Genomic DNA, 14,146 nt, shown 5'->3' on the forward strand with positions numbered 1-14,146 from the left:
GTTGAGGCATAGGGGAGTTAAGGAACTTGCCCAGGGTTATACTGTTAATTAATGTCAAAGCATGAGATGTTCTGGAATCTCAGATAAAGTGACCTTATCCCAACCTTAGGGATCAGGGAAGTATCTATTAGAGGTCACCTGGTATGAATCTTGAAGGATGTAAGAGAAAACTAGGGTGGAGAATCCTTGGTAAGGGGTATAGGCTGCACAAACAATGGGTTAATAAATAGGATTTGCCAGACATCTTTGTCCATCCTGGCTCATAGGTTTTAAAGCTCATACAATCAGTGATTTCATCATTCTTGAACAACATGAGGCTCAGAGAAGTAGCAATGAAACTGTAGAAAGAGCCCTGGGTTTATTAGCCCCATCTGACAGATTTATAATCCCCATTATACTGTAGCCCAGTGAGTAAGTGATTTATTTAAGGCAGGACAGGTAATAAATGAAGGAGTTAGAATTTGAATCCAGGTCATTTGGCTCCAGAATCAATACAGTAAACCACCTCCCTTCACAGGGACTCCATTAGGCTTCCTTTAGTGGACTGAGAATTACAATGACCTCCAGTTTATTTATATCAAAATAAGCTTGTGGGAATAAGTCAGGGAAACACCATCCAGCGTGTATGTGTGTGTGTTTCCAACTCGGACAGTTTCTAAGTCTGTAAATCAGTCTTTAGCTCATGTGCATCTTGTTAAGCAAAAGTTATCACTCTCAGCCTTGGCAAAGATGCCTCAGTAACTTTTGCTTCTATAATAGCTCCCGGCCATCGAGTGGGAGGACAATTACACTTATGGCCTATGTTTTGGAATCAGAAGATGAACTTTCTTTTAGATTGACCTGCACTGTGGTTTTCCTGAGAACATGATTATGATTTTACAATCTGGAAGGCAAGTGATGAGCTCAACAACAGCACATTGTAAGCTCTGGGAGTGCAGAGCTTCATCTTACTCATCTCTTATCCCTTTCCTTGTTTCTATACTTGAACCAGAGCATGGCCATGGTGAGTGCAGAGTGTCTGAAGACAGCTGGGATGAAAGAAGGCTGTTATTTTCTGAATGTTTGTCTCCCCAAAATTTATATGTCAAAATCCAAAATCCCAAAGATGATAGTATTAGGAGGTAGCACTTTTGGGAGATGCCTAAGTCATGAGAGTGGAGCCCTCATGGATGGGATCAGTGTCTTTGTGAAAGAGGATCCAGAGAGATCTCCAGCCCCTTCACCAGGTGAGGACACAAGTGAGCAGGCACCAGATATGAAGCAGATATGAAGTGATCTTGCTATTATATTAATCTTTGTCTTCCCAGCCTCTAGAACTATGAGAAATAAATTTCTCTTGCTTCTAAGATACAGAGTCTGGAATTTTGTTATAGCAGCCTGAACAGACTGAGACAAAAGCCTTATCTACAAGTGTGCTTCTCTCTTCTGAAGCAGTTGATTCTCCATTCAGGTTATATGTTAGAATTACCTGGGGAGACCGAAAAATCCAGTGACCAGGGCTCCACCCAAGACTAATTCAAACAGAAATCTGAGAGTGAGAATGGAACTCAAACATCAGTATTTTTCAAAATATTTATTCTCCAGATGATTCTAATTTTGAACCAAAGGTTAGGAACTACCCTGTAGGAACAGACCTGCAAATATTTATAAATATTTATAGCTCTAGATATTTTGAAGTCACACTTGTGGCTATTCTAACCAATTCACTTGTCACTCAATCAGTAAAAGCTTAGAGACAGACAGGTGCAATCAGAGATCAGGATGGTGGCAAAGAGCTATAAACCCTACTTTGGAACCAGCAGGCAAGTTGGTTCTGCAACAGTGGCTCACCTTCAGTCATCTTCAAAAAGAAATACAGTAATTTCAGTTTATTGAGTGGAGTTCTTCTAGAGCAGACCCCCTTCCTAGTTCACAACCACTTCCCTTTGTGGTTTAAATATCATGGGTTACCACTGATTCTTATTTGCAGCCTTTGTCAACACACACACACAACTTTCTCAGGATAAAATTTTTCTAAGTTGACTTTTTCTACAAAGTGTTATTTTGCTTATGATATTTACATAGTTCTTTCCAGAAAGAAAAGCATAACCATATGGTCAACAGGAGACTCCATGGATCACTGAGGTGACCATGAGTGTCAGCCAGCACTCCTTGCATTGTGCTTTAACGTGACTCTTTGGACCTCCGATTCTTCATGTGTCAAATGAATCAATAGGACCATCTGACTACATCAAGCTAATGTTCTTTGAGTCTGGGATTCATTTTTCTAGAGGATCCAACCACGTGGGAGATTACTTTTATTCATCTAGCAGATTAAACTCTTCAGATTCTTAAAGGGGCTTTGTTTCTTCTAATTCACCATCTCCCTTCTTGCACCACTGACCTTGTCGAACAGTTGCTAAAAAAGTAAATGTTCCAAGCTAGGGGACTTTTTGGACACAGATTATGAAACTTTAGGTGTGATGTTGGCCAAGCAAAGTGGGTGGTTTTCTTTGTGGAGTATGGTAGGAGAGAAGAGAAAAAAATATCTGCTTTTAATGCATCAGAACTAACCACAAAATAATTGGGCCTGCAGTCTAATCATGCTTTTGTTTATTCACCTCATATAAAAGTCTCTTAAGAATGCATTTGAGCACAATATATAATAATAATACTATAACATACATTGTGAGAAACTTTGGAAAACAATAAAATGTCCACCTGAAATAAGCAGTGTTCATAGACATAGAAACCCATTGGTCATGCACATTTGTGCCATTTCTTGAACTACTGAGTCACAATGCTGAACTGAAAGCATGAAATAGATTTTACAGAGACTGAAGCCAGTCAGAGGTCTAACAAGTGTTATCAGAAGCTTCACATTTGCATAATTTACTATGTCAGTTCACATTTCATTGTAAAATTCACATTGTTTTTATTGTTTTCTTTAGTAATTAATTGGAACATTGACATTCCTGCTTAATGGCAGGCTGGGAAATTTCTCTTCAAAGTCAGTAGTTTGGGGACTCTCAGAAGAATGATTGGTGAGTTGCTTGTTAAACCAAACGTAGTGTTTCTTGTTAAACTGAAGCCTCAATTATAGTAGAACTCAGTTAAAACTCAACTCATGTGTACAGATTTGAATAGAATAGGGGTAAAAACCATAGCCCACTGCCCCCACACCCCAGCAAACTATACAAAAGTAAAATCTCAGTAGAAACCATTAGTATCTAATGTGAGAGTCCTGTTTTCAAAGCCAGTTCATGAAGGAGTTGAGCAGTATTAGCAACTCAGACCAGGAAAAGGGCAGACCCAACTGGCGAGGGGGACATCTCTTCAGCAATGTTCAGGTTATATAATAATACACAATACAAAACGTTACAAGAAAAGTTGCAACTCTTAGGCAGAGTCTTCTACACAAATTGAACACCACCGTTGGCAGGCAATGTTAGATATATAAATTAATAACTTACAAAACATTACATTATATACATTAAGTAATAAATACACGGTTATAAACAGAAATGCAGGTGTTAGCACAGAAGGCAGTGCAAGAGAAAGACGGCAGCATTAAATTGGAAACAGTGTAACTGGTGTGAGCATGAAGAGGGGAGCAAGAGAACAGGATGCGGATCGTGCAACCCCAGCGGCACAGGGGTTCAGGACCCGACAGGGCAATTGCCTTGTGAAGCTGAATTCTACACAGACTGTTACTGTGAACAAGACAACTACCCATTCCTACCCCTTAGTTTGTTCAACTTTATTCTGTTTACAGCAAAGAAGTGCAATTCTAGAGGGAAAAAAGTACTGTTCAAAGCAGGCAGACAGAGATCTGTTTTAAGGGCAACTGAGGAGTTGTTTGGGACCATAGGGGAAGGAAGTCGAATGTGGTTAGAAGTGTAGCCTTTCTATTTGCAAAAGTAACTGTAATTGAGTGAAAGATATTGCCCAAGAAAGAAGGAAGACAATTTACTTTCCTTTTTTTTTCCCCTCAGAAAGAGTCAAAAAAGTTTTTGTCAGCTTGTAATGCTTATCTGTGTAGAAGCTGATACTAAATTCTAGGTATTCAACAGGATTTTAAACACGTGAAAATGTTTTACAAAAAAGGCACACGGGGTGGCAGACAAGGGGACAGGTAAGCAGATTTAGAAATGACCTTATTAGTCAGTTCAGTCACCAGAGGGGACAGATGCCCAAAACATAGTGCAGAAAAATCTCTCAGTTTGGTGTCTTCCACTTTCAAGCCATTCGGTCGTGATGCACAGTTGGCCTCCAGAACCACAGAAAGCTTCAGCTCTCCACTCAGCTTGCAAGCAAGGCAAGTCAACCGTGGAATTTCCTGAGCCGCTGCTATTTGCTTCACGGTCTTGCATTCTGGCTCCGAACTCAAGTAACTGGAAAGGCCACATGGCCCTTGTCCCGTGCAGGCCTCGGCCCCCATGGCAGGCTGGCCCTACCATACAGCTGGCATGCTCGTCAAGGGTGGAATGTTCATCTCCGCATGAAGAGGGAGATTATGTGTCGATCGGGGACTTGTCTTCTGTGGTGATATCTACCTCAGTCTCTCCCAGAGGATCCCTATTTTCCGGATCGATCACACAGAGCGTCTTTGTGCTGCCAAAATAGCTGTGGCCCTCGCCATCTTTTTCGGGGCCTTCAGAATCCTCCTCTTCGAGGGTTAGTTCAAACTGAAACTTCTCCATCAGACCTTGGCAGTCTCTGTTCTGCTCGTCCAGTGGTGGGGAGGGGCTCTGGGGTATCATGCTCTGATACCAGTTCCTGTTATCTTCTAAAGTATCCAGAATGTCCTGGGCATCAGGCTGCACCAGGTCCGCCCAGGTCTCCCACAAGGGATGGACAATGTAGTCGATGAAGCCCACCTGAAGAAAAATAAAGTTACATCTCTGTTATTGTGATGGGCCCTGGAAAAGCAAGCAAGCTGCCCTGGTTTGCAAGAGGAAAAAGAAAAAAGACACAACAACCCAACAAAGATTAAATAATACCAGATTCTGTTATTTGGGCATTTACTATATGGTACATCCTGCACTGAATGCAATATATGCATTATTGCTCTTAATCCCACAGATTGAGAATGGATATTCACCATTCACAAAGGAAAACTGAGGAGACCCACTGAGGTTCAGTGAGACTCATCGAGGTTCAGAAATATCTTGTCAGAGGTCACAGAGCCAGTAAACGGTGGAGCTGGGACTCTGTCCCAACTTTGTCTGACTCCAAAGCCTGTGTTGGTCTCACTAAAACTAGATTACTTTTCCTCTGACGTGTGCCAAATAAGAAGTCTGGATATAACCCTGGCTGGGAATGGCTTTGTCACTCCTTGGATTCTGTGAGTCATTCTCTGAAGAAGGAAGCCCCTGGTCCACTGAGCTCTGACTCAACATTCTTTCCCTGATAACTTTAAAATATGCCGTGGTTTTAAAACGAAAGGGAGCCAGCCCAGGATGACTCTGGCATGTCTCAAGTCCTGTGGAATGCTTTTGGTTTGTAGACGACGTAGGTAAAACACTTGAAAATACTTCAAGCTCCTAAACAAATAAATATCCCCTCTGTGGACATGTCTGCAATTGTTTTAGATCCAGAGGGCACACCATCATTTCCATTGGGAGAAAGAAGGAAAAAATAAAGACAATTAAGCGGTTCCTTTGCTAGTGTTCCTGTGAAGAAACATGAAGCTTATGGTTCTGTTCTGGTTTACGCAGGGGCTATGCATCCTGCATGTGCTGGCTCTGTGGCCTTATGCTGACCCGTCCACTGTGGGACAAACAGGAAACATTGGGGGTGGGAGCAGGTTGAGAGAAAGAACAGGCACTAGGTGAATGAGGGAATGGAATTCCCCTGTTGTGGTCTGAGGAGCTGGAGAGATGCTGGGTCAGGATCCAGGGGTAGACAAGAAGGGCAACTTCTGTGCACCCATGGGGCATTACATAGCTAACTCTCCACACTGCTGGGAACCTCTTTGTTAATATTCTGGTTTGGGGCCAGTTATTTCATACATCCCAAGTTGTACCATATCAAAGAACCTTAGCCATACATGACTCTTATCTTCCTATTTTCTTTCCTTCCTTCCTCTCTTTCATTCTTTTCTCTGGTGTTTCCCTAGCATTAACAGAATTCACACCAAAGTCAGGGTATCTCTGATCTGTACTGGTTATAAGACTGACTATAGATGATTCAAATATTTCTCCTCCACCCACTCTTCTTTCCTCTCTTTTAATTCTTTACATGTGTTTAAAGGTTTTTAAATACTATTTTCAATGTGTTTTCCAGGGATTTGGGAAAAAAAAAAAAAAAGCTCACGGCAATGGAGAAAATTCAATCAGCTGAACTACAGTGCAGCCATTTTCTTTCTTCATTTGTTTTGCTCTTGCTAAATGTTCAGCATTTATAAGAAAGGCAGCCTCTAGTTGCTTATTTCCTAGGCCCTGGGGTGAGAGAACACTACAGATCTGAAGAGCACCTAGTCAAAGGTTTCACCACCAGTCTACTCAGACAATGCTCACCAAAGCCCATCTGTGGGAAATGCCACGGGGGACCACAATGTCATGGAAACAGGGAGACCTGTTCACAGTGATGGAGAGTGCTTTGGGTGGAGGACAGTGATGAGCTGGTGAACTGAACCAAGAGGGCAGGTTATTCACCTGACACCCTGCTGTAAGGATATCGATACTTTCTAGTGCTACGTATTTTTCAGCTAGGGGCATCTCCCTGCCTACAGTCTAATGTACCTCCAGCACAGAGGGAGTTTGTAACTAACTTTGGATACAACCAAAAGATCTCAGTCTAGTCTCAGAAGTGTAGAGGCAAACTTGGATCTACAGATCAAAACCACATCTTTTAAGTTCTGCCCTGACAGGTGGATTCTTTACCACTAGTGCCACCTGGGAAGCCCCCCCCCCACACACATATATATATATATATAAAATATGCATATTTGGGACACAGGACAGGGCTTTGACCATGAGGCAGAAGAGATATGTGGAAAAGAGATTCGCCACCTCTGGTGATGGTGGCAGTGTGTATGATTCTGGACACTGAAAACAAGGTTCAAGAAACAAGGGTGAAGAGTAGAGGTTCTAGATAAAGACAGAGCTGGGGGAAACCTGGAGGGATGAGATGGCAGCATTCGGTTAACTCAGTTGGATTTGCTATGGTCATAGGTACTGATCTACACTGAGGATACACCATCCAAACTTTGATGGGTTTTCTGAAGACCGCTTTATCTCCTCACTGCGAAATTGAGTGTAATGGAGAAGGCAAATGAGTCACGAGTATAATGAAACTAAATAAGTAGTTGCTTCCTTATAATTTCACACTCACATATATATGTATATATATGCATATATGCACATATATGTATATATATGCATATGTGTATATATATGTATATATGTATATATGCTACTTAGTTGCTCTGTTGTGTTTGACTCTCTGTGGCCCCATGAAATACAGCCCGCCAGGCTCCTCTAACCATGGAACTGTCCAGATAAGCATACTGGAGCAGGTTGCCATTTCCTACTCCAGGGCATCTTCCTGACCTAGGGATTGAACCCATGTCTTTTGTGTCTCCTGCACTGGCAGGTGGATTCTTTACCACTAGTGCTGCTACCTGGGAAGCCCGTGTATATGTGTGTGTGTGTGTGTGTGTGTGTATACACACACTTATACATATATATAATACATATTTTATATAGGTATATTATATATAATATACATATATATATATTTAAGAGAAAATAGCTAGAAAGAGTCCTCCAGTTCAACCATCAGCAGAGCCTACAGAAACTTTAAAAACCTTATATTAGATACCTGGGATTTTTCCACAGAAGCTGTGTGCTTATCACACATGGGGCTGATCTCCATTCCCCTCTCCCGCTCTTTGTCTCCCTGCTGGAAAAATTCCTCCATGATTCGGTCTGTCCACTGTCGATACAATTCCAGGGACTTGGTGGGGTTACTCAGGTCTGCACAGTGTACCATGTTGCGAAGGACCTGAAATCATCAAGTTTTGAAAATCCCATAAAATTAGGTATAAATACTACCAGAACATCTCATCCCTCTTGTACTAGTACACTTGGTACCAGACCCAAGAACATTTTAGTTGCATTATAATTATGGTGTTTGCACCAAAAAAGCAAGATTACAACGGTGCTGGCCAGAGTTGGTTATTTGCCATTATTAGTGTCCTGAAAGGGAAAATGTGTCTTCTTCTATTGACACTCATTGAATTTAAAAATTGAAAGGGACATGAGAGGTCAGATGCTGCTGCCATAGTTTCTTTTCCTCAGTTTGGAAAAAATGCAAAGAATTACTCAAAGTAGATGTCTTCATATTTTCCACTTGTGGAAAGAGGAGACCAGCTGAGGGCAGTTTGTAACCAAAACAGACCTGACAAAGCTCAAGTCAGTGGGATTTATATCCAAACACGAGCTTTCGGGATCAGCAGGCACGTACACCCTATTACAATGAGATTTTGCTGTTTATTTTTAGAATTAAGCAACTCAATAAGTAGAGTTCTGTTTTTCTTTGTAAATTAGAGGATCAACTTGAATATCCATTTCCTTTGCTTGTTCTTAAAATAAGCCTGAAGTTGTAATCGTAACCTAGGACATGCAACTAAGTACATTTATTTGTTTCCTTTTTTTAATTGTTGTTTCATTTAGTGCGGTGCGGCTTTGTGTTAAATCAAAGGCTTCCATCCAATACCTGTATACGATCAGTATAGTTGTCCAGGAGAAGAACACCGGAACTTGTAACTTTCTTTGTTTCTACCATTGTCTTCAGGTCTGCCAGCAGGCTCATGTGTTTGGACATGTCAGTTGCTAAGACCTGGGGTTAAAAAAAAGAAAAGAAAACTCTCAACAAACTCAGTTTATCAAGGAGAATGAATGGATTTTCTCTTCCCGCAGAAGTAAAAGTAAGTAAGGATCACAGAGAGGCCAAAGTCTCACCATGTCAATAACCATCTTCCTGAGTGTTTGACGTTGTTTCTTGGTGAGATTCTGGAAGATGTCACAGTGTTCTTCTTGGAGCAGTTTGAAACCCACGGCAAGGTGATGGTTTTCCAACACAGACTCATCATTATACATCAAAGCAAGTTCTGAATCTAGTAAACAAGATTATGATTTAATGAAAAGGGATACAATTCAAACAGTGACATTACCTCAGTATGAAATCAGAGCAAGTTCTCTCCAAATGATTTCAAGAACCAAAACCCTATATGTCATTTTCCCTTAGAGAAACAGTCTCCCTCTAAAAAGAGTCACTTTCTAAAAAAAAAAAGCTTCTAGTATATATTAGCATATAAATGTTCTTTTTGGTTAAAAGTTATAGTATTTTTAAAATCCTTTTTCTCTTTTTAACTTCAGTTGAAGAATTTGACATTTTAGGTAAGGGCATTCCCAAGCAATTAAATCCTATTTTTATCTCAGTTTGCAACTTCATGTCTTCACATATTTTGTACTTCGGAAAAGAAAAGACTGAAAATGTCACTAAACTTTATCTGAGGTATTACAATTTTTCACATTATTTCACTTTTTGATATATTTCCCAGCTCTGTCAATTGTGAGTTTTGGATTTTCAAAGAATATAATGGTGTGAGTTTAAATTTTTACTTTATCCAAATAATATAGCTTTTTGAAGTTTTTTATAAATATGGTAACAAAACAATAATTTTTTACAGCAATCTTGATGTCCCATTTTCTGCCCTGCTGCTGCTGCTGCTGCTAAGTCGCTTCAGTCATGTCTGACTCTGTGTGACCCTATAGATGGCAGCCCACCAGGCTCCCCCATCCCTGGGATTCTCAAGGCAAGAACACTGGAGTGGGTTGCCATTTCCTTCTCCAATGCATGAAAGTGAAGAGTGAAAGTGAAGTCACTCAGTTGTGTCCGACTCTTAGCAACCCCATGGACTGTAGCCCACCAGGGTCCTCCATCCATGGGATATTCCAGGCAAAAGTACTGGAGTGGGGTGCCATTGCCTTCTCCGATTTTCTGCCCTAGGGCCCTATAATGCCAGAAACTGCATTATGTGGATACCTAAACTATAGTTTCTAGCCTGCCTTTCACACAGAAAAATCACAGGCATCCTTTGAACAGCGCCCTGATCTGTTGTTGAGAACACGGTCATCAAACTCTTGAAGCCACATTTTCTCCTAGTCAAGAATAATAGTCAAGTGATGATAATATGTTACTAGCAGTAGGTGCTATTAGTCATAAACCATTGTTTTAACTGTGCTTTGAGTTACATCTTCAGAAAAGGTGGTGGGAAATGTGAAGTCATTTCAGCACTCTTGGCTCGTTCATCCTGTGATCAACAGCATAGATCTGCAAGCTGGCTTTTATGTATTGTAATGCTGTACATGGCTCTGGCAGAAAGGCCATTTTTCTGTGTGAACTGGCCTATATATGGGATGACTCATGATGCCACAATACACCAGCTGATATAACTCACACAGACAAGCAGCTGCCCAGAGATTATGTTCTTTCAATGGAAAAATGAGGTAAAATAAACAAGGTACCTCATACCTAGTCATTCAAATATTCTGATGATAAAAGATGATAAGGGCTCTTTGACAACAAGTAGCTCCAACATTTCTTAAAACTGTCAGCACTTGATGTTAATCTTGACCACAACAAGATAACAATATTCTCAGAAGAGAAAAGTATTTAGGTTTTCAGCATTTAGAAATGGTGGGGAAAATCATGGGTTTTCATTAGCATGGATACTTAATGTTTTGAGCATGATAAATGCTTCAAGTAGGGCTTGGGATCCTAAGGTTGGACCAACCCTGAAGGTCACTGAAGTCAGACCAGTCCATATTACTGACCAGTCCATAATCAAACCTATGCAGTTGGAAGAGAGGGTGGGAGACTTTTAATGACCCAGCCGTCCACCCTGAATTGTAGAAGCCTATTCCAGTGCTTTTTCTGGAGTCTTATTTCTATTTGGAGGCTTGCATGCTCAGAGCCAACATTTGGACCTGCTTCCTCTGTAGAAAGGGACACTAGTGGGTCACCATGCTCTCTGTGAGAGCACTGCATAATCCTGAAAATCATTACCACGTTATTCCCAAGCCTTTCCTTGTCCTTACTAGATAATTCCACATCAGGTACTCTTTCCTCACATATTGTATTTTCCAAACGTTGAGTGCTTTTTATGGGTCCCCTCTGACCTTTCCCAAGTTCTCCATGCAGCTCAAAATGATGTTGCTAGACTGGACACAGTATCCAGGAAAGGTCTAACTAGTCTAGTGGAATGGAAGGATGACCTCATTATTACTCTTATTATTATCCATAATGAAAACATTAGGAGGAAAAAAATGAAGCAGTGAATCATACAATTATCTCGAATGACTATTCTAGTGGTGAACTCACTTGTGTTGATGAGAAACTGATTGGAGACTCCAGGATGATCAACGTCATGGATAGCAGCTGCAAAAATGGCAGCCAGAATTTCCAAATCTGTGAAGACGGCCTGTAGAGCAAAATGAGCTCATTGAATTCCGTGTTCCATTAGCCTAGCCTGCTGATTCAGCTTCACACTGAGGTACCCCATTTCATTCATGTGGTTTGTTGATTTACATAATCTCTCAATACACAATTCAATTCAATGTAGATTCTGTCCATCATCACAAGGTCTCTTAATGTGCATATCAAGCCTGCAGGCTGTGGCTCGGGGAATGCTTATAGTAAAAGATCAGGTGGTACCCAATGTTTGTTTCTCGGATAAGTGGTAGGGCAGGATAGTGCTTATGTAACGCAAGCACATACAGGTCAAAGAAGCAAGTCAGACTGGCTCCTCCCAGAGACATAAAAACCTTCGTATGTTTTCAGGCTGAGTAAGGCCAAATTCCAGATTTATAAGACTGCCAATAAGTTGTTTTTTAAAAACTAACCTTGTAGTGTGGTCAGAAGCCTTTGCACTTTCCATTCATACATTCAATAAATACCTATCCACTCAGTGATTACTCTCGACAGAATATGAGAACATTTCTAATAAGTGAGACCTGATGCCCAGTACTCAACTCCTGTGAAGCCTCCTTTGCCCCACCTGTACACAATGATTTAAACCTAGTATTTATTTAGGTATAACTTGCTTCTGGCTAAAATGTCTTCCTCTGGCTGAAATGTCTTTCATCATCCTTTGGGGTTACTTACATCTCTGATGCTTCAAATCAAATTATGCACACACACATTTAACTCTTCCTTCTCTAAACATCTGTGGCACTCACAATCAATTTCTAGCCACACAGTGGTGGTGGTTTAGTTGCTAAGTTGTGTCCAATACTTTGACCCCACGGACTGTAGCCTGCCAGGCTCCTCTGTCCATGGGATTTCCCAGGCAAGAATATTGGGGATCTTCCTAACCTAGGGATTGAACCCAGATCTCCTGTATTGCAGGCAGATTCTTTGCTGACTGAGCCACCAGGGAAGCCCCTGCCACATAGTAGTAACAGCGATAGATAGTTGATAAACAGTGTTGTCCCACCGTGTGATACTTACACGGACATAAAAATAATATTGTTTTTTCCTTCAGGGAAATAAAACAGTCTTAACTTCTTGGATTTCATTTCTCAGAATATATGGAATCCAAGCAATAGAGCAGGGGTCAATTTAATCTTTCTTCACCCTCCAAGCTGAACGTGCAAAAGTGGTCTGGGCTAGGGCATAGACAGTCTCTTCCTGGGTGAGCCTGCACATTTTGGAAATACCTAACCACCACTGCCATCTGTCAAGGGAGAGTATGGCCTGCTGGACCCCCTGGGCTGCATATATTGATATATACAAATGTACTGTCAGTGAGGGAAGCAGCCACAGCTACCTTCTAGAAAGATATCAGACAAGATGGAATGCTATCTCTATTTGCTTCAGCATTATTAAATCCTCAGTTCTAGATTTTCAGTTACTTTTCCTTCAATACATAGAATCAGTTTTATGAACTCTTAGGAGAATAAGCCTATGGATGCTTATTATTAATAGGAACTGTATGCTTAGTCACTCAGTTGTGTCTGATTCTCTGTGACCCCATGGACTGTAATTGACTAGGCTCCTCTGTCTATGGGGATTCTCCAGAAGAATACTGGAGTGGGTTGCCATGCCCTCCTCCAGGGAATCTTCCCAACCCAGGGATCGAACCCAGACTCCCATATTGCAGGCAGATTCTTCACTGTCTGAGCCACTAGGGAAGCCCGATAGGAACTATTGGTAACATTTTATATTATATTTCTGTGCTCTCTCTCACAGTGCCTGGGATAGTGTGGCAGCAATTCAGATCAGCACATACAGACTATACACTAGATGTCAAACTAGATACTTATTAGGTACTGGAGACACAATGAAAAATAAAGCTCCCTGTTACCAGCTTGATAATTAAATATTTTTTCAAATGTAAAAGAGGCAAAGGAAAGGCTACTCTAATACCAGAAAGCAAGTAGAAATGTCATCCACTTATATTAATAACCTGATTGATACATGTTATACATAATATAAAGAGCCAGTTCAAGTATGTACAATCACCTAATTACATTATTTCTCTAAATATATCATATCTTCTATGGTACTTTTTAAAGAGGATGGGCAAGGTATGCAAACCAGATCATAACTACTCACATCTAAAGCTGGCGTAGAAAGAAGAACATGGGTTGACTGGGCCACATCAGCAGCATGTAGGCTGTTATGGTACGCCACATCTGCATGGTAATGGTCTTCCAAAGTCATCATGTAGGTAACAAAGGTGTCAGATGAGATTTTGAATGTCTTCAGGAGGTCTCTTTCCTGTATAACAAAATGGGATTAAAAAATAAATAAGTGGATGTCCAAAGATGAAGAAAAGCCAAATCAGAAAGGTAAACTGGGATGGAAAAAAAACCATAAAGAAGATCCAATTGGATAACCAACATTCACTCCTATTTACTCACCTGGAATATGGCATACATGATGCATGTTAGGGGCCTATTATGTGAATATCCAGCTACATTGAAGATGTTAAGGCCCCATTTGTTCAGGTCTTCCAGCTCCTGTCATCAAAATGAGAGAAATTTAGAAATAAAAACACTTTTGTTAGCAGGCCTCAGCGTTTTCATTTATTTTGGGGGCACGAGTTGACTCAGTCTATAGAGTATCTATTTGGTGTTCCAGTTACATGAAC

General features: G+C 40.8%; 1 protein-coding gene across 2 annotated transcripts in view; it reads right to left on the minus strand.

The window, feature by feature from the left end:
• Positions 1–2,575: 2,575 nt before the first annotated feature.
• Positions 2,576–14,146, minus strand: part of PDE4B (phosphodiesterase 4B) — a 449,624-nt gene continuing 438,053 nt past the window's right edge. The window contains exons 4-10 of one of the 2 annotated variants that reach the window (XM_059881025.1): positions 13,917–14,015; positions 13,609–13,773; positions 11,374–11,473; positions 8,949–9,103; positions 8,704–8,826; positions 7,807–7,989; positions 2,576–4,859 (exon numbers count right to left, since the gene is read on the minus strand). In XM_059881025.1, the coding sequence (XP_059737008.1) occupies positions 4,494–4,859; positions 7,807–7,989; positions 8,704–8,826; positions 8,949–9,103; positions 11,374–11,473; positions 13,609–13,773; positions 13,917–14,015 (1,191 nt within the window). In that variant the 3' untranslated portion in view covers positions 2,576–4,493. 2 annotated transcript variants of the gene reach the window in all.

Source organism: Bos taurus, chromosome 3 (genome assembly GCF_002263795.3).
Source record: "Bos taurus isolate L1 Dominette 01449 registration number 42190680 breed Hereford chromosome 3, ARS-UCD2.0, whole genome shotgun sequence".
In the NCBI taxonomy this organism is placed as follows: domain Eukaryota; kingdom Metazoa; phylum Chordata; class Mammalia; order Artiodactyla; family Bovidae; genus Bos; species Bos taurus.